This window comes from Copadichromis virginalis, linkage group LG9 (genome assembly GCF_057382275.1).
Source record: "Copadichromis virginalis isolate Kocher_CV1m ecotype Utaka linkage group LG9, C_Virginalis_male_GT1.1, whole genome shotgun sequence".
NCBI lineage: Eukaryota > Metazoa > Chordata > Actinopteri > Cichliformes > Cichlidae > Copadichromis > Copadichromis virginalis.
This window is the reverse complement of record NC_140626.1, coordinates 35546724-35568421: the sequence shown is the minus strand read 5'-3', so window position 1 is coordinate 35568421 and position 21698 is coordinate 35546724. Positions and strand designations below refer to the sequence as shown.

The 21698-nt window shown below is 43.5% G+C and overlaps 1 protein-coding gene across 1 annotated transcript in view; it reads right to left on the bottom strand.

Annotated features, from left to right (window-relative positions):
* Positions 1 to 21698, bottom strand: part of LOC146702423 (NLR family CARD domain-containing protein 3-like) — a 36916-nt gene that overhangs the window by 7105 nt on the left and 8113 nt on the right. Inside the window, exons 5-9 of the mRNA XM_085468924.1 lie at positions 20661 to 20834; positions 17257 to 17430; positions 11958 to 12098; positions 8797 to 8964; positions 7678 to 7851 (exon numbers count right to left, since the gene is read on the bottom strand). Coding sequence (XP_085325050.1) covers positions 7678 to 7851; positions 8797 to 8964; positions 11958 to 12098; positions 17257 to 17430; positions 20661 to 20834 — 831 coding nt within the window. The remainder of the gene's footprint in view (positions 1 to 7677; positions 7852 to 8796; positions 8965 to 11957; positions 12099 to 17256; positions 17431 to 20660; positions 20835 to 21698) is intronic.

The following is a 21698-nucleotide window of genomic DNA, read 5'->3' as shown; positions in this document are numbered from 1 at the left end:
TGTCATTCCAATCCCAGCGGGCAGCCTTGTGGGGGTTTGAACAGCCGGTTTCCGCTGTCTTAATTCTCCGATAAGTAAGTAAGTAAGTAAAACTTTATTTATATAGCACCTTTCAAGATAAAAATCACAAAGTGCTTCACAGAAGCTAAAACCTAAAAATAAAAATCAACTAAAAGCAAGTTTAAAAAGATGGGTTTTTAGCTGTTTTTTAAAAGCGACCACTGAGTCCACAGATCTCAGGCTCAAAGGGAGAGAATTCCACAATCTGGGGGCCACAGTTCCAAAAGCTTTGTCGCCTTTTGTTTTCAGCCTCGTGTGCTGGACAGCAAGCAAGCCCTGGTCACATGACCTCAGGGACCTGCTGGGATAAGCCAGGGCCAAGCCAGCTCCGATCAGCAAGAACCCTGTTATCATGGTTCCGAATAGGTAGATATCTTCAGCATCCTCAATCGACAGTCCCACCAGGCACACGACCCTCCATTACTGCCACCCGTCCATCGTGTATCCAGCAGGGAAAGTCTCTCCAGGGCACTCAGGTTCTCCTGACACCAGACTTCTCGTTAAGAAAAGGGTGTCAATAGCATTCAGAGACCAGTTGATCAAATCCATAATTCTCTTTTAGGTTTTAGAAAGACTGCGAGAGGGTGTTCCAGGGAAAGACTAGAGACTAGACAAGGACATAATAGAATAGAATAGAATAGAATAGAATAGAATAGAATTCAACTGTATTGTCATTGCACATGAACAGGTACAGGGCAACAAAATGCAGTTTGCATCCATCCAGAAGTGCTTTAGTGATATAGATATATTACAATATATATTAGCAATAATATAGATATGTGCGTATATTACAGAAATGGGTCTATTATGGTGTGTTATAATGTACACGGTATGAAGTATGTTGTGAATATTCTATAACTATAAGTATGTACAGGCTGTAGTGAGTACAAGCTATGTACAGGATATGAACAGGATATAAATATGAAAAACTATACAGAATATGAAATAAATAACTTTACAGAATCTGAGATATACAGCTATACAGAAATGGGAACTATGCAAGTTGTAAACAGTTGTAGGATTAAAAATTATCGAATGTACAGAATGATTATTTACACAGAGCTATACAGTAGTGCAGTTAAGATAAGTGAGGGTGTAGATAATTTCTACAGAGGCTATATAAAGTGCTAGTGGTTGTGAGTGGTGGTTCAGTCCATGTTATTATTGTGTTTGAGGGTACAGTTGTCCATTGTGAGTGTGCGTATGTTCAGTCCATGTGTTAACGTGGGTCAGATGTCAGGAGGCAGAGTTCAGGAGTCTGACAGCTGTGGGGAAGAAGCTGTTCCGGTACCTGGTGGTCTTAGTCCGGAGGCTCCTGTAGCGCCTCCCAGAGGGCAGGAGGGTGAAGAGTCCATGTGATGGGTGACTGGGGTCTTCGATGATTTTCCCAGCCCTTTTCAGACACCGCTTCCTGTAGATGTCTTTTATGGCAGGAAGTGGTGCTCCGGCGATGCGCTGGGCAGTTTTCACGACCCTCTGCAACGCCTTCCGGTCCGAGGCAGAGCAGTTCCCGTACCAGACGGTTATACAGTTGGTCAGGATGCTCTCGATGGTGCAACGATAGAAGTAAGAACTAGCAGGGAAGATAAGGGAGAGGAGAAAAAGTGCGTCCGCCTCCTCTGAGAGCCAAAAAAAGAAAAAAATGTTGATGATACCATCAACAGTATTGTTTCTCCTCCAACTCAGCATGCTGTGTTAATTTCTGATGAAGATTGTAATACTTTTCTCCATCACTTTGTAAATAAGGTGACGGACCTGAGATCCAAAATCTCCTCAAGTGCCTCCCCTTATGAAGATGCCCCTTGGTGTTTTGGATCATTTATTTCCTTTTCTCCAATCACACTTAATGACTTAATTACAGTGATAGGTAAAATGAAATCCTCATCATGCTCTTTAGATATATTACCTCCCTCTGTCCTGTCTGGGACTCTCACCAGCATTGGTCCCACATTACTATCCATCATCAACAGTTCACTGAGGCAAGGCTGTGTTCCATCTTATTTTAAACATGCTGAGGTAACTCCTCTATTGAAAAAACAGAATCTAGATCCTAGCTCTACTAGTAATTACCGGCCTATTTCAAAATTGCCATTTTTAAGCAAATTACTGGAAAAAAATGTAGAAAGTCAGTTCAGGCCCTTACTATGCAGATTACAGATTGCTGACCCTTTTCAGTCTGGCTTTCAAAAGCAGCACTCCACTGAGACCGCTCTCTTAACGGTCTATAATGATTTATTAATAACTCGTTCTAGCAAGCGTGCTCACATTACTCCCATTTTATATTCTTTACATTGGCTCCCAATAGATTTTAGATTTCGTTTTAAAATTCTTGTTTTAACATACAGAGCACTAAATGGCAAGGCCCCAGATTATTTATCCAAGCTTCTTATAAAATACACTGCTGCTTGTTGTCTTCGCTCACAGGCTCAGAGTTTGTTGGTTGTTCCCCGTACACGACTGAAGACGAAAGGGGACAGAGCCTTTCAGTCTGTGGCACCAAGGCTTTGGAACAGTCTACCACCACAATTACGTTTGGTTGACTGTGTGGAATCCTTTAAAAAGCAGTTAAAAACTTTATTATTTAAACAGGCCTTCCGTTAATCAACACTTTTGAATTGTTTTGAATTTACATTGTTTATATTATCTATTTTATTACTTAATGTTTTCTTTATTTTAACCTCAGCGCTTTGTGAATGCCTGTCTACGAAAAGTGCTTTATAAATAAACCTTACTTACTTACTTACTCCTGCACTTTCCTGCTCATTGTGTCATTTGTTTAGTTACTACTCGGCCTCCTTTAGCAGTAGTGATACTTGTAACAAATGTAGCATATTTGCAGCTCTGGAGGCCAGGATTATTGATTGATACACCCGTAGCTAGCCAGGCCCCTGGAGCTGGTGCAGCCGAAGATAGCGTAGGCCCCACTAGCTGTTCCCCGGCAGACCCCAAGCAGCTGGGGGCTGTTTTTCCCCACTCGGCAACACACCCACCTGAGGTCAAACATGGCATTTAATCTGTTATTAGACTCAATTGGCTTCTCTCAAAATGTAAAAGAACCCACCCACCACTTTAATCACACTCTAGATCTTGTTTTAACATATGGCATAGAAACTGAACATTTAACAGTGTTTCCTGAAAACCCTCTGCTGTCTGATCATTTCCTGATAACATTTACATTTACAATAATTGATTACACAGCAGTGGGGAGTAGACTTCACCACAGTAGATGTCTTTCTGAAAGCGCTGTAACTAAGTTTAAGAATATAATCCACCCACTGTTATCATCTTCAATGCTCTGTACCAACATAGAGCAGAGCATCTACCTGAACGCTACTTCAACAGAGGTCGATTATCCTGTTAATAACTTTACCTATTCACTACGTAAGACTCTGGATACTGTAGGTCCGGTGAAAACTAAGACCTCAAACCAGAAGTACCTGACTCTGTGGTATAATTCTCAAACACATAGCTTAAAGCAGATGACTCATAAGCTGGAGAGGAAATAACATGTCACAAATTTAGAAGATCATCACTTAGCCTGGAGAAATACTTTGTTGCTTTTATAAGAAAGCCCTTACCAGTGATTACCAATAATCATCCCATAAATGTAATAGTATCGACAGCTACTTTCAGTACCATTGATATTCATTTAGACTCTTTTTCTCCAATTGATCTTTCTGAGTTAAGTTCAACAATTACTTCCTCCAAATCATCAACGTGTCTTTTAGGCCCCATTCCTACAAAAGATGTCCTGCCATTAATTAATGCTTCAAGCTTAAATATGATCAACCTATCTCTAATAATCAGCTATGTACCACAGGCCTTCAAGCTGGCTGTAGTTAAACCTTTACTCAAAAAGCATCTCTAGACCCAGCAGTCTTAGCTAATTATAGGTCAATCTCCAACCTTCCTTTCATATCAAACATCCTTGAAAGAGTAGTTGTCAAACAGCTAACAGATCATCTGCAGAGGTTTATTTGAAGAGTTTCAGTCAGGTTTCAGAGCTCATCACAGCACAGAAACAGCTTTAGTGAAGGTTACAAATGATCTTCTTATGGCCTCTGACAGTGGACTCATCTCTGTGCTTGTCCTGCTAGACCTCAGTGCAGCGTTCGATACTGTCGACCATAATATCCTATTAGAGCGATTAGAACATGCTGTAGGTATTACAGGTACTGTGCTGCAGTGGTTTGTATCATATCTATCTAATAGACTCCAGTTTGTTCATGTAAATGGAGAGTCCTCTTCACACACTGAGGTTAATTATGGAGTTCCACAGGGTTCAGTGCTAGGAACAATTCTATTTACATTATACAAGCTTCCCTTAGGCAGCATCATTAGAAGACATAGCATACATTTACACTGCTATGCAGATGACACCCAGCTTTATCTGTCCATGAAGCCAGATAACACACACCAATGAGTTACACTGCAGGAATGTCTTAAAGACATAAAGACCTGGATGGCCGCTAACTTTCTGCTTCTTAATTCAGATGGTAAATGGCCTGTAAATGGCCTGTATTTATACAGCGCTTTACTAGTCCCTAAGGACCCCAAAGCGCTTTACATATCCAGTCATCCACCCATTCACACACACATTCACACACAGATAAAACTGAGGTTATTGTACTCGGCCCTGAAAATATTAGAAATATGGTATCTAACCAGATTCTTACTCTGGATGGCATTACCTTGGCCTTTAATAATACTTTGAGGAACCTTGGAGTCATTTCTGACCAGGACATGTCCTTTAATGCACACATTAAACAAATATGTAAGACTGCTTTCTTGCATTTGCGCAACATCTCTAAAATTAGAAATATCCTGTCTCAGAGTTATGCGGAAAAACTAGTTCATGCATTTGTCACTTCCAGGCTGGACGACTGTAATTCATTATTATCAGGAAGTCCTAAAAACTCCCTGAAAAGCCTTCAGTTAATCCAAAATGCTGCAGCAAGAGTCCTGACAGGGACTAGAAAGAGAGAGCATATTTCTCCTGTTTTGGCTTCCCTTCATTGGCTTCCTGTTAAATGCAGAATTGAATTCAAAATCCTGCTCCTCACATACAAGGTCTTAAATAATCAGGCCCTATCTTATCTTAATGACCTTGTAGTACCATATCTGTCATGGTCCTGGGTCAAGCGACCCAGTATTTGAGTTTCATGTATCTTTTGTATTCATTTGAACCTAGCTTAGTTCACCTAGTTAATTTCTAGATTGCAGTTTAGTTTTGTTCCTTAGTTGTTTCTGTCATCTTCCCCTGTACTCCGTCTCCCTGGTTCGTGCGTCTACCTGTCATGAGTTATGTTTAGTTTATGTCATGTCTAATCTCCATGTTTCCTGTTTTACTTTGTAAGTCTGTATTCAATGTCAGTGTATTCAGTTTCACCTCTCCTGTCGTTAGGTTCATGTGTGTCAGCTGTGCTCCCATGTGTGGCCACTTCCCCTGATCATCCCTCATGTGTATTTAGTCTCTGTGTTTCATGCAGTCTGTGTCGCGTCGTCTGTGTTCTCACCTCCATGTTTTCACTGTCAGTCTTTGCAGTGATCATCATAGTCTCTGAGTTTTCTTAGTTTGTCACAGTATTAGTTTTCCCAGTTTAGTTATAGTCTAGTCACGCTATCCCTGCTTTGTTTGTACACTTTGTCTTCAGCCATAATAAAGGCTCGCTTTCAGTTAAGTTTATTCCAGCCTACTCTTGTGTGTCCGCACCTGGGTCCATCCCACACACCACCGCACGTTCTGCCTCCACAGATCGCGACAATATCACCCTATTAGAGCACTTCGCTATCACACTGCAGGCCTACTTGTTGTTCCTAGAGTATTTAAAAGTAGAATGGGAGGGAGAGCCTTCAGTTTTCAGGCCCCTCTTCTGTGGAACCAGCTTCCAGTTTGGATTCAGGAGACAGACACTATCTCTACTTTCAAGATTAGGCTTCAAACTTTCCTTTTTGCTAAAGCATATAGTTAGGGCTGGACCAGGTGACCCTGAATCCTCCCTTAGTTATGCTGCAATAGACGTAAGCTGCTGGGGATTCCCATTCCCTTTCCAGTCACCTTTCTCACTCACTATGTGTTAATAGACCTCTCTGCATTGAATCATACTTGTTATTAATCTCTGTCCCTCTTCCACAGCATGTCTTTATCCTGTCTTCCTTCTCTCACCCCAACCAATCACAGCAGATGGCCCCGCCCCTCCCTGAGCCTAGTTCTGCCGGAGGTTTCTTCATGTTAAAAGGGAGTTTTTCCTTCCCACTGTGGCCAAAGTGCTGCTCATAGGGGGTCATATGATTGTTGGGTTTTTCTCTGTATCTATTATTGTAGGATCTACTGTACAATATAAAGCACCTTGAGGCGACTGTTGTTGTGATTTGGCGCTGTGTAAATAAAATTGAATAGAAAATTGAATTGTTTGATCAACATGGAGGCTGTCACTGAACATTACTGACAGAAGGACACAGACATAAACATGATTCGTAGACTTCAGCAGAGCTTCTGCCCACATAGCAAAATTGGTATGGCCCAGATCTGGCCCACGCAATGTGCTTACACATGGCTCACATACCGCAAAGAATGACGTCCCTTTGGTGGCCCAGATCTGGTTTGCCAAAGGTGGCCCAGACATAGGCCAGCACAAGGCCAGTTGCAGATACACTGGTGGTCCTGTGCTGGCCCATGCGTGGATTACCTCTGGCAAACCTGATCTGGGCCACCAAAGGGCCGTCATTCTGTATGGTATGTGGGCCACGTGTAAGTTCTGTGCAGCCACGGGCCAATTGCAGACAGTGAATGGACTGATTCTTATATAGCGATTTTCTACTCTCCCAGATTACTCAAAGTGCTCTATACAACTTGCCACATTCACACACTTTCTCTAAACTCATTGCTTCCCTAACTGCATTCATACACATTCACACTCTTGACAAGCAGACTGGATGAGCCAGGGCTCAAACCATTAACCTTCTGATCACTAGGTGACCTGATCTTCCTCCTGAGCTACAGCCACCCAGTGGTAAAAATGCATAAACCCTTACTAGGGTTTGGATAAAGTGTACACTCACAAACCTGTCAAGGCTGCATTTGAAATGTTGGCTACCATAGCAGTATAGTATTGCAACATGGCATTTGGGTTTTCTAACTAAAATAGGAAAATAGGAACATAAATACTGCCATCATTGCCAGACCTGGCCCACATCTGGTTGACATACACCCTGCCATGACATCAGTCAGTCAGAAGTGCCAGCTTGACACCAGATCCGGGCCAGATGTGTCTGCTATGTGGGTGGTCTGTATGACGACCACATGGTTACTAAATGTAAGGATGGTTCTCTGTAATAAGAGCCAGTGATTTGCAGTCTCGTCACTTGTTGTCACAGTCTTGAGTCATACTGCGACAACATTAAAACTGATCAGCTGTTAAGGCATGAAATGAGAGAACAAACAGTGTGAGATTAGATTTGATGCTCTTACAGTTTGATGAATGATGATTACTCTTTATAAGGCTTCAGTGAGAAGCCTCCAACTTTACAAGAAACACTGGATCTTTGTTTCATACTGACTGTGTTTAGTACAATACTGCTGACAGCACCACCCACTCACTCCAACAGTTCACGTACTGCAGAGTTTCCAGTCTGTAGTCTAGACTCTCCTGAAGATCAACCAGCTCAGACAGATCTGGATTCTGCAGGTCATTGTAGCACAGGTCCAGCTCTCTCAGATGGGAAGGGTTGGACTTCAGAGCTGCTGCCAGATAATTACAGCTGATCTTTGACAAACCACAGCTCAACAATCTGTATAAAGAATGAAAGATGTAAGTTTATTAGACAAACTTCAAACAACAGCTTCACACAGTCTTCAGGAAACTTCAATAAAGTTATAGATAATACTTTTTTTCCCCAATTCCCAATTCCTGTTCCATTTTAAAAATATAAATGGATGCTTTTAAAAAAACCTAAAATGTAAATTAAAACCAAACAATGTTGAAACAATGGATTATATTCATGCTATTACAAACAAGTTAAACTACTGGTATGCTACCATTTAACAGAGGAGTCATCCCTACAACACAAAACCAAATTACTGTGAAGTAGGAAACACTTACAGAGAAGACCATCTGTCTTTATGTTTTCAGCAGAGAGTGAGAAACAATGTGGGCTCAAACTTCCATGTGAGGACTAAATTTATAACTCATGCAATGTCTCGCAGATAAGAACATGAAGGAATGAAGGGCATTTTAATTTTTGCAAAAACACAATAGTATAATAATAATAATTAATGTGACCCCACAATGCCTCTGACAGAGTTGACTGTCTATTTTTTAAACTATCAAATTATGAACAAGAGTGATGGGGTCTACAGTAAGTAAGACCTCATGACTCCTGTTCACACACAAAGTGAAAAAATGTGGTGACCCTTAAATTCATAATTTTATATATATAAAAATATTATAGTGACTCAGATGTTAATGGATACAAAGAAAAGAAAAGAAAAGAAAATCATGAGGAGAAACTGAAGGTGAAAATCAACTGTATGGATTTTTCTTCTTTGTTGAAGGTCTGAAATGTGAACATTGTTCTGCTACAGTCATTGGACTAAACCAGAGAGGAAGAAAAGAGACTTTACCATGAAGATCCTCAGTGTGGATCAGTATAATATCAGCCTTATGTCTGTAGCTTAGTGTCAGTACAACTTTCACATCATATTCATCTCGGCACAATTAAAACATGCTGACTGACCTCAGAGTTTCAAGCTTACATCCTGGACTCTCCAGAAAACCACACAGCTGCTTCACTCCTGAATCCTGCAGGTAGTTGTTACTAAGGTTCAGGTCTCTCAGGTGACTGGGTTTGGACTTCAGTGCTGAGACCAAACAGCTGATGTCTGACAAACCACAGTAATCAAATCTGAATAAAGAATAAAAGATGGAGTTTTCTTTTCAATTTTGTGCATAAAATAATTTCATAACTTCATCAGAGATAAAGAAAATTCAACCCCTGTGTTACGTCTTCCTTGTCCTTTATGTGTTTCATGTCTGCATGTATTTTGTTGTCAAGTTCATGTAGTCATGTCTGTGTTTCGTCATGTCTGTGTTTCATTATGTTTCCTGTTTTATTTTGAAGAGGTCCTGTGTTACTGTGTTCATTGTGTTTAATTTTACACTTCCTCTGTGACGTTGTTATGTTCATTTGCTTCAGCTGTTTCCCCGTGTGTTTCCGCTTCCCTCATTATCCTCCTGTGTGTACTTAGTCCGTGTGTTTTCAGTCATTCCCTAGCTGTGTCCGAATTCAGGGGAAGCATGCCTCGAAGTACGTATTTTGAGGCAATGACGTCACAGCGACGTAATGACAGCTGTCCGAATTCAAAGAGTACTCAAAATGTGGCGACAAATACGTCCTACTTTTCCGCGAATTTGAGGGTTAGCTGTGTCCGAATTCAAGGGAAGGATGCTTCGATTCCATATTTGGAAAAAATGACGTCACAGGGACGCGACGAAGGCTGTCCGAATTCAAAGAGTACTCAAAATGTGCTGACAAATGCATCCTACTTTTCCCCAAATTTTTAGGATGTGTCCAATGTATCCTTCGTGTCCTACCATATCCCAGGATCCATTGCAGGCCATACCGGAGATTTTTTTCTGATAACAATGGTGGTCGAAGAGGAAAACACTTTCAAATGTAAGTATATGAAACTCTGGTTGTAAAAAAGTTAAATTGTCATAGCGGTTGTGTTGTTAAGCTATGGGCATCTGCATTTTTTTTTTTTTATTATTCAAATAACCCTAAACTAGCTTGTATGGTGGGTCCTGCGGTTTGTCATATATTGCGGCTTACATACAGCTAATTTGGATTTTTTCAAATTAATTTCTATGCTGTTATGTTGTGGGGAACAAAGGCCAAGCGGCTCATTCATTAAAACGAGGAGAAAACGATCACCTCTTCACTTGGGTGAAGAATCGGGCCACTGTGGCGTGGAGGTACAAGAATTAATCAATTTATACATCATATTGATATATATGAGTGCGGTTTTATTAACCCTCATGCTGTACAGCAGCGGTCCCCAACCTTTGTTGCGCCACAGACCGGTTACATTAGACACGGAGCGGCCTTCAATGTGTCGTGGAAAAATACGACAAAATAAAATGATCCGACCAAGACAAAAACTGTGGTATTTTGAAATTATATTAATAAACGCACATTAACTGTGTAATTGTGTAACTTTATTAGCAGCGTCCTCCTGAAAATGTGCCAACAGAGTAACATCCTCCTCTCTGCCCCTTAATGTGCCCCAGTCGCGATGGTAACGTGTAAATATTTCTTTCAAAATAAGACACACAACTACAACACGGGAAAAGACCCAGGGAAACAGAGTTAATGATAAAAACCCTGAAAACCATAAATTTCACACCGGAGCCTCAACTCTCGTGGGCCGGTACCAAACGACTCATGGACCGCTGCTGTACAGAACCTGTGATGTCCAGACGGTATTCCTCTGGTGTTCTGCTATGAAAACGTTTGGATTTAGGGATTAACATAGTTGCTAGGGTTTCCTTTCTTCTTATTTGTTGTGTGTGATCAGGACAATACTGGAGAAGATGGGGCTGCAGGTGAAAGTCACCCCCTTGCAGGCCAGAAGAAATGGGAGAACTTCAAAAAATACAAAGTACGTATGTGTGTTATCAAGAAGATAAATTCTTAAGAACACAAAGTAATAAATGTGCAATTACTAAGAGTTGTGTTGTTTTCATTTGTCTACTGTCATTTTTGATTTCCTCTGCCTTTAGGATTGCAAGTATCCAGGGTCAGGAGAGGGGGTCAGACCAAAACGACAGTGATGAGAAAGGGGGGGGGGGCACCCACAACAGGGAAAAAGAGGAAAAGAGACAGGAATGATGAGCTGCTAGACCTCATTAGAGAGGACATGAGGCAGCAAAGAGAGGCTGAGGAGAGGAGAGCAGGCAGAGGATGGACAGACTGTTTTCTCTTCTTGAAAGATCAAGGACAAAATGAGTTATGCATTAAGATATTTATTTATTTGAATATATTTGTTACGTTGTTAGACGTGTTGTGTTAGATTAAAGGTTTTGTGTTATTAATAAATTGATTAAAACAAACACTAATTGTCACTGAACTCAATTAGATTTACAGGCATTTTTAACATGTATGAACATAACGCTAACTTTGAACAATATTACATGGATATTTATTTGATAGGAATAAAGTAAATAACAATTAAACAAGAATATTTCAAATACACAGTATGTAAAGATGAAAAAAGAATATTTACAGTTGTTCACACAGGATTAACCTGAGTGACCTGTTCCTGGACCGTTTCTTTTACAACTGTAATAGATTACAGGAAGAAAGAATATAAAATAGGAGTGATGTGAGCTCGCTTGCTAGAACGAGTTAGTAGCCTGGCTGCTGCATTTTGCATAGCTTGGAGGCGAGAAGGAGATGATTTGTCCAAGCTAGTAAACAGGGCATTACAATAATCTAAATGCGATCACACAAATGCATGAACAATTTTTTCTAATTCAGCTGAGGAAACCATATGTCGGAGTTTAGAGACATTCCTTAAATGAAATAAACTATCCCCTAGTAGTCCTCATGCAGAATTAAAGTTTTTTAAGACTTTGTATAATTCAATAAGTGAGAGTTTAATCAATGGAAATCACAGCAGTTTTATTTCTGCTTTGAATTTGAACTGAAGACAAATATAAGGAGAAAGTGGACATGTAAATCAAGTCTCAAAGTGAATTACCCAATAGAAGATTTTTTCTCTATGTAGCTTTTAAATATGTAGCACAGCATTACTCTGCATCAGCTAGTTGACTGAACCATAGAAGGAGAAAACAGAATTATATCCAGATTCTCACAACTAGAACATGGTGACTGACCCCAAAGTTTTAAGTCCACATTGTGGATTCTCCAGAAAACCACACACCGCATTCACTCCTGAATCGTGCAGCTTGTTGCGGCTCAGGTCCAGATGTTTTAGATGGGAGGGGTTGGACTTCAGTGCTGTACAGTCTTCTAAACTGAAAAAGAAAAAAGGAAATGGAAACTCCAAACAGCTCAGGCCAAAATTCCTAAAGAAACTTGAACAAACAAATAAAACATTTTTTTTATATTTGTATTAAGAAAACTAGTAGTTTGGTATTTGATATCCAAATAATCTCTATACTTTCTATAAGTCAATATGTTATGTATTTTGCACTGCTGAGCAGACAAAAAAAGTTTACATTGTTCAGGGGAAAAAGCCCGCCATGGGGTGAACAGAAGCCAGTAAGAACATTCTGCGTTCTGCTCTTAGAAATATGAAGGTAGATACACCAGCAACCACAGCTGATTCCAGGGGCCAGAGGTGACTACTGCTGGCTAACACTAAGTGTAGATATAGTAAGACTGTAATTATAGTTATGATACCTGGTTACATCAACTGGAGGTCACTAAAATCAATATCGAATCGGTGTGTAACTTTGCCAAAACAATTTTGGACTCTGTAGTTTTCTCTGGTCCCCTCCCCAATCAGACCAGGAGTTGACATGTTTAGCTGCATGTTCTCCTTAAATTGCTGGCTGTCTGAGTGGTGACCATAAAACAATGTGGGTTTCATAGATAATTGGGAAACTTTCTGGAGGAAAACTGATCTTGTTCGGAGAGACGGCATCCATCGCACTTTGGATGGAGCAGCACTCATTTCTAGAAATCTGGCCAGAAATTATTCTAGAAATTATTAAACCATCCAAAATATGACTATCCAGAGTTGGGACCAGGAAGCACGCCTCTCTGCAGCTTCTCTCCTCCTGTTACACCCCAAAACCCCATCCCCTTAGAGACTGTGTCAGCTCCCAAACAGACAAAAAACAAACTAAAAAACAGCAATAAATGACTTAAACAGAATGAAATCACAAAGAAAAAACAATACAGTATCACCAACAGCACCAAAGAAAGAACTAAGACTATTAAACAGTATGTTTTCTCTTCTAAGTTCCTGTTAGCCAATGACTAATATTTGGTGAATATCCTGATTTACTCTGCTAACAGAAACCTGGTTACAGTTGGTTATGTTAGTTTAAATGAATCAACACCCCCAAGTCACTCTACCTATCAAAATCTTTTAAAATATAAATGTATTTTGCCAGAAACATCAGAGTCTCAGCTAAAAAGGAGGAGGTCAAATCAAATCAAATCAAATCAAATCAAATCACTTTTATTGTCACATCACATGTGCAGGTACATTGGTACAGCCCATGCGAGTGAAATTCTTGTGTGCGAGCTTCACAAGCAACAGAGTTGTGCAAAATACAATAACATGAACAGGCAAAATATACGAATGGCTAAATCTGAAATTAATATATGTACAATATATAATAGTATATGCAAAAAAAAATAATTTCTGGATGTGTATACTAAATGTTTTTCTACGTGTATGTGTGTGTGTGTGTGTGTGTACACATATTTTACAAATTAAATAGAGTCAACAATAAATAAAATATATAAAAATATACAGAGTGAGACATGTGCAAAACAGTGGCGTTACTGTACAGTATGGAGTGCATAATGTTAAAGTTCCAGTAGTGAAGCTGAGGTGTCTATGACGTGTTCAGCAGTCTGATGGCCTGATGGAAGAAGCTGTCTCTCAGTCTGCTGGTTCGGGACCGGATGCTGCAGAACCTCCTTCCTGATGGAAGTAGTCTGAACAGTTTATGGCTGGGGTGACTGGAGTCCTTGATGATCCTCCCCGCTTTCCTCAGGCACCGCTTCCTGTAGATGTCTTGGAGGGATGGAAGCTCACCTCCAATTATCCGTTCAGAGCACCGCACTACTAGCTGGAGAGCTTTGCGGTTGTAGGCGATGCTGTTGCCATACCAGGTGGTGATGCATCCAGTGAGGATGCTCTCAATGGCACAGTGATAGAAGGTCCTGAGGATGCGGGGGCTCATGCCGAATCTTTTCAGTCTCCTGAGAAAGAAGAGGCGCTGCTGCGCCTTCTTCACTGTTTTGTTTGTGTGTACTGACCACGTAAGATCCTCAGCCAGATGTACACCAAGGAAGCGGAAGCTGCTCACTCTCTCCACAGCAGCGCCGTTGATGGTGATGGGGGTGTGTACTTCTCTGCACCTCCGGAAGTCCACTATCAACTCCTTTGTCTTTGCGACGTTGAGGGTGAGATGGTTGTCTTGACACCAGTGGGTCAGGGCGCTGACCTCCTCCCTGTAAGCCGTCTCATCACCGTTGGTGATAAGACCCACCACTGTAGTGTCGTCCGCAAACTTCACAATGATGTTGGAGCTGTTAGTGGCTGTGCAGTCGTAGGTGTAGAGTGAGTACAGGAGAGGGCTCAGTACACACCCCTGTGGAGCACCAGTGTTCAGTGTGATGGGGGATGAGGTGATGCTGCCCAGTCTGACCACCTGGCGTCTGTCAGACAGGAAGCTAAGGATCCAGCTGCAGAGGGAGCTGCTCAGTCCTAGATCCTGCAGTTTCCTGTCCAGCTTCGAGGGAACGATGGTATTGAATGCTGAGCTGTAATCTACAAACAGCATTCTCACATACGTGTCTCTCTTCTCCAGGTGTGACAGGGCAGTGTGTAGTGTCAGGGCTATGGCATCATCAGTGGACCTGTTGTGGCGGTATGCGAACTGTAGAGGGCCCAGTGAGTCGGGTAGTGCAGAGCAGATGAAGTCCCTGACCAGCTTCTCGAAGCATTTGCTTACGATGGGGGTCAGGGCTACAGGTCGCCAGTCGTTCAATGAGGAGATGGTGGAGGATTTGGGTACAGGGACGATGGTGGCCATTTTGAAGCAGGCTGGGACTACAGACAGAGAGAGGGAAAGGTTGAAGATGTGTGTGAACACTCCAGCCAGCTGAGCCACGCATGACTTGAGGACGCGGCCGGGAATCCCGTCCGGACCTGTAGCTTTGCGTGCGTTCACCTTCCTGAAGCACTTCCGCACATCCTCCTCAGACACAGTGTGCGCACTGACGTCATCCGCGGTGCGCACACTGTCTGGTCTCATGGTGTTCGCTGTGTCGAATCTAGCGTAGAATACGTTTAGATCCTCACACAGAGAGGCCGTGGTCTGCGGTGTGCTGGTTTTCCCTCTAAAGTCTGTGATCGTGTTTAGTCCCTGCCACATACTCCGAGGGTTGTCAAACTGTTGCTCCACCCTGTCCCTGTACTCACGTTTGGCTGCTTTGATCGTCTTCCGGAGTTGGTAATGTGCGTGTTTGTAGTCCGATGTGTTCGCGGAGGCAAAGGCGGTGCTCCGTGCCGCGCGAACATCTCCGTTAATCCAGGGTTTTTGATTTGGGAAGGATTTGACTGTTCTGGATGGGACGACATCTTCCACGCATTTCCTGATAAATCCGCAGACTGAGTCTGTGTACTCATCAATGTCCCTAGCAGCCACGTGAAACATTTCCCAGTCCGCGTGATCAAAACAGTCCCGCAGCGTAGACTCTGATTGGTCCGTCCAACAGTGCACCGCCCTCCGGGTTGGAGCTTCCTGTTTCAGCTTCTGCCTGTAGGCGAGCAGGAGCAGGATGGAGCGGTGATCTGATTGGCCAAATGGGGCGCGGGGGAGGGCTTTGTACGCATCCCGGAAAGAGGTGTAGCAGTGGTCAAGTAGCCGGTCTCCACGAGTGTTGAAATGGATGTGTTGGTGGAGTTTAGGTGAGACTTTCTTCAGGTTTCCCTTATTAAAGTCTCCGGCTGTGATAAACGCTGCCTCTGGGTGTGCGGTTTCCTCGCTGCTGATCGCGCTGTACAGTTCCCTGAGTGCTCGGTCAGTGTCGGCTTGTGGGGGAATGTAAACAGCCGTAATAATCACTGCTGTAAATTCCCTCGGTAGCCAGAATGGCCGGCACTTAATCATCAGGTACTCCAGGTCCGGTGAGCAGAAGGATTTGACCGGGTGCACGTTCGCATAATCACACCAGCTGTTGTTGATCATGAAACACACACCACCACCTCTGCTTTTCCCAGTAAGATCCTGTGACCTGTCCGCGCGATGCACGGAGAACCCCGGTAGTTGTATTGCGGAGTCCGGTACCTTGTCCGATAGCCAGGTTTCTGTGAGGCAGATCACGCAGCAGTCCCGCATCTCTCGCTGGAATGAGATCCGTGCCCGAAGCTCGCATAGCTTGTTCTCCAGAGATGGCACATTAGCCAGTAATAAACTGGGTAACGGTGGTCTGTTAGTGCACCGTCTCAGTCGAACCAGAACGCCAGATCTTCTCCCTCTGCGTCGGCGTTTGCGGCCTCCAGGGACAGAGAACAAAGGCGTCTCAGGTGAGATGAATGGGGGGTCTGCAAACGGAGCGTCCGTGTTGCAAAACTTGAACTCCGGAAAGTTATAAGAAAGTCCGTCTTTTATGTCCAGTAAGGTTTGTCGGTCGTACACAAGGAGACAAGTGCTGCTCGTGAAAAAATAAAGGAAAAGTAAAATTAAACACAGAAAACAGCTGTTGCTTGGGGGAGCTCGCGACGAGGCTGCCATACTCGGCGCCATCTTGTTATTCCACATACTGGACTTGTGGAATACCAAGAGATTAACTGCAGCTGTTTGTGCATTTTTTTTAAGAAGAAAGATTTGGTTTAGGTCGTGTTTTTGTCTCTGACAAAGGCGTGGGTGCGGGACTTCACGTGTGGAACATGGTGATTTAAAGCTCAGACAGTTTTACACCTACTGATGCTCTTAATCATTAACAAACAACCGGAAAGCAGAGCGATGATTAACCTTCATGTTTACCTGAGTATTTTCATTGTCACCATCTTGTTTTTTGAAAAATGGTTGTGGTGAGAAAGGAGCAGATCTGACTGTCTAATGACTTGCCAAGAACAAGGCTGAAGCTTTGAATTAACATAATTTTTTTAATGACCATTTTCTGTTGGCTGTGAGCTTAAATGAGCGACTGAGAGCTGTTTTATAAAGTCTACCTCACTTTTTTCTAGCTTCTGGTCTACATGTTGAGAAAACGCCCGTGACACAGCTAACCTAGACAAAGTCCAGACGCTTTTCATTCCAAGCTCCTTAGACTACAATGACCTGGATGACTGAGAATGTTCACAGACATACAACTTAGACACTGCACAGATCATGTTGATCTGGTCTATATTACCAGGATGTGTACGCATTTACTGACACCTCAACTTTCACATCTCATCACAACTAACACATGGTGTCTGACCTCAGATACTCCAGTGTACAATGTGGACTCTCCAGAAAACTGCACAGCTGCTTCACGCCTGAGTCCTGCAGCTCATTTCCAGTCAGGTCCAGATGTTTCAGATGGGAGGGGTTGGATTTCAGAGCTGAACCTAAATGAACACAGCTGATCTCTGACAAACTGCAGGACCTTAGTCTGAGTTTATAAAAGAAAAAAAAGGAAAAAATATCAAAAACACAACAACAAATTTTTCTAAGTAAATATTTTTCAAAAAGGTTCTTTTGACATGAAATCTCACCAGATATCGATAACAACGCATCCAATTCACACATGAAAAGATACCAAAACTGAAAATCTTAGAAATATGGTATCTAACTAGAGTCTTACTCTGGATGGCATTATCTGTGCCTCCAGTAATGCTATGAGGAACCTTGGATTCATTTTTGACCAGGATATGTCCTTCAACGCACATACTAAACAAATATTTAGGACTGCTTTCTTAACAGGCCCCTTATTTTATCTTAATGACCTTATATTACCATATCAACCTATTAGAGCACTCCGCTCTCACACTGCAGGCTTACTTGTTGTTCATAGAGTATTTAAAAGTAGAATGGGAGGCAGAGCCTTCAGTTTTCAGCCTTCAGTTTTCAGGCCCAGTTTTCAGAGATCACGAGCTGATCTCGGACAAACCACAGAGCTCCAATCTGAATAAAATTAAAAGATTAACTTTTGTGATTAAAATCATTCAGTGTCTCATAACGTCTCCAGAGATGAAAAAGATTCAGAAGGCGGAAGTTTTGATCATTCCAAACAGCTGAGGCCAACAGGATGGAGGTTCAAGCAGTCTTCAAGATACCTCAACATTTTTCTGATATTTGTATCTACAGTTCACGTAACATGTGGTATGCAAAAATCCAAATGGATGTATTTTTAAGACATGGAAATGTGACTCCAGACTCTTTGCCAAATCAAACTTCTATACCATACCAGTGGAGTCGCAGGATAACAACTAGCATTAGTGCTGCTGACCGGTAGGCTGTTGGTGAAAACTGTGATACTAACAGGAAGGCATAGATGACAGAGGCCAAGAAAAGTAAGAGAGGAAGTAACGTGAAAGGGAAATAATGAACACAGAGACGGAAACTCCGTGAATCGCTACCTTATCATGGTGGAGGGGTTTGTGTGTTCCAGGGATCCCAGGGGCTATGTTGTCTGGGGGCTTTTGCCCCCTGGTAGGGTCTCCCATGGCAAATTGGTCCTGGGTGAGGGACCAGACAGAGCGATTGAGAAGACCCTTATGAAGAGAACATCGATTGAACAGTTTACCTTGCCCGGGATAGGGTTACCGGGGCCCTGCCCTGGAGCCAGGCCCGGGGAGGGTGCCCGAGGGCAAGCATCTGGTGGCCGGGCCTTAGTCCATGGGCCCATCCTCCCACAGGCCCACCACCCACAGGAGGCGCCATGGGGTCGGGTGCATTGTGTGCCGGGCGGCAGCCAGGAGCGGAGGCCCTGGCGGACTGATCCCCGGCTGCCAAGACTGGCAATTGGGACATGGAATGTAACCTCTCTGGTGGGGAAAGAGCCTGAGTTAGTGCGTGAGGTTGAGAGGTACCGGCTAGATATAGTTGGGCTCACCTCTACGCATGGCTTGGGCTCTGGAACCAATCTCCTGGAGAGGGGCAACTCAGTCTGGAGTTGACCCTGGTGAGAGGCGGCGGGCTGGGGTGGGTATTTTAATATCCCCTTGGCTTGCTGCCAGTACATTGGGGTTTTTCCCGGTGGATGAGAGGGTTTGTTCCCTGCGCCTTAGGGTCGGGGAACGGGTCCTGACTGTCATCTGCGCTTATGCGCCGAGTGGCAGTTCAGAGTACCCAGCCTTCTTAGAGTCCCTGGGTGGGGTGCTGGAAGGTGCTCCACCTGGAGACTCTGTTGTCCTGCTGGGAGACTTCAATGCTCACGTGGGTAATGACAGCGAGACCTGGAGGGGCGTGATTGGGAGGAACGGCCTCCCTGATCTGAACCCGAGTGGTGTTTTGTTATTGGACTTCTGTCCAAATCACAGTTTGGCCATAACTAACACCTTGTTCGAACATAAGAGTGTCCATAAGTGCACGTGGCACCAGGATGCTCTAGGCCACAGGTCGATGATCGATTTTGTAATCGTATCACCAGACCTGCGACCATATGTTCTGGACATTTGGGTAAAGAGAGGACTGAACTGTTAACTGATCACCACCTGGTGGTGAGTTGGATCAGGTGGCGGGGGAGGACGCTGGACAGACCTGGTGCACCTAAACGCATAGTGAGGGTGTGCTGGGAACATCTAGCAGAGGCCCCAGTCCGCGAGATCTTCAACGCACACCTCCGGCAGAGCTTCAATGGCATTCCCGAGGGAGACAGGGGACATTGAGTCCGAATGGACCATGTTCAGCGTCTCCATTGCCAAAGCAGCTGCATTGAGCTGTGGCCCCAAGGTGGTTGGTGTCTGCCGTGGTGGTAATCATCGAACCAAATGGTGGACATGGTGGAACTGTTCGCAGCCGAGTGTGAAGCAGCGAGAATGAGGATCAGCACCTCCAAATCTGAGGCCATGGTTCTCAGCCAGAAAAGGGTGGAGTGCCCACTCCGGGTCAGGGATGAGTTCCTGCCCCAAGTGGAGATATTCAAGTATCTCGGGGTCTTGTTCGCGAGTGATGGGAGAAGGGAGCCGGAGATCGACAGACGGATTGGTGCGGCGGCTGCAGTGAAGAGGGAGCTGAGTGTAAAAGCAAACCTCACCCTATGGCCACGAGCTGTGGGTAGTGACCGAAAGAACGAGATCGTGGATACAAGCAGCAGAAATGAGCTTCCTCCGAAGGGTGGCTTGCCTCTCCCTTAGAGATAGGGTGAGAAGTTCAGCCATCCAGGAGGGGCTCAGAATAGAGTCGCTGCTCCTCCACATCGAAAGGAGCCAGCTGAGGTGGTTTGGACATCTGACAAGGATGCCTCCTGGGCGCCTCCTGGGGTTGGTGTTCCGGGCATGTCCCACCGGGAGGAGGCCCCGGGGCAGACCCAGGACATGCTGGAGAGGTTATATCTCTCGGCTGGCCTGGGAACGCCTTGGTGTTCCCCCGGAACATACACACACATACATGTGTACAGACTAGAACACAAGCACAAAAACTGCTCTGAGATGGACACCACCGAAAAAACAACACAATGGTGAATTGTGATGGCCAGGCTGAAAGTGTTGGATTCGGCAAGCTCCAGATAGAGAAAAATCCTGAGTGCCTTCCAATCGCATCACTAACTCACTCCACAGATAGTAACCAAATATATTACTGAACATTTGAACACAAGGTTGAAACTGATTTTAAATGTAAAAAAAAAGACAACTACCTTGTAGTCTGATAGTAACTAACAGCTGCAGGCAGTGAACTGACCTCAGAGCGTCCAGTTTACAGTTTGGACTCTTCAGTCCAGCACACAAAAGTTTCAGTTCTGAACCATCCAGGGTGTTTCCACTCAGGTCCAGCTGAATCAGACTGGAGGTGTTGGATTTCAGAGCTGAGGTCACACATTGAAAGTGAGACTCTGACAGTCCACACCACCTTAACCTGTGATGACAAACATTACAACAAAATAACCCAGCTGGACACTTCCTGTTGGACATTGTGCTCTGGACATCAGCTGATCTGACTGACATGAAACAGGAATCCTCCTCAGTCTGTCGGTTTGCTCTAACCCCACGCCTGACTCCACAGACTCCTGAGGCCATCTCCATCAGAAAAACATTTTAACTGTGACTCAGGATATTTGACTGAGTTCAGCTCAGTGACCAGTTTGTGAACTTTTGGTTCTTTCTTTAATTTTATTGATGTTCTTTCTTGTGGTCCCGATGTTCTCGTCTTTGCCCCCCTCTGTCTTCTCTGTGATACCTTCAGTGTTCCCCTCTCACTCTTATCATGTTTCTGTTGAGCTTCACTCCCTATTTATTTCTTTTCCTGTTTTACTTTGATAATCACTTTTCTCACGTGTCTTGTTTTGTGCTCTGTCCCTGTTTACAGTTGGACTTTGGCTCATTTTGGTCTGTTTGTGACAATAAAAAAAAAAATCCTCAGTTTTTTCTTTTAGTCCTGCATTTGGTCATCTCCACACCTCATCCAAACCGACCTCTTTCTGTGGAACGTCTGTGGAACATTTAGTGTAACAAATGAAATGAACTACTCAACAGTCAGACCTGACCATAATTCCCTATTAAAAGAATTCAATATTTAGAGATAAGGACAGATGATTGTGTGAACTTCAACATTGACTTCTACCTTCTGAAAAACTTGTGAACACAAACCAATTCAACCAGGCTTTGTAATGAAATAGGACTGATTTAGAAACTGTTTTTTTCTATGACACATTTCAGGAGCTGGGGTTGGCCTTTACACTCTACAGCTTGTTAACAGCTTGACTTGTACTGCGTGTAACCG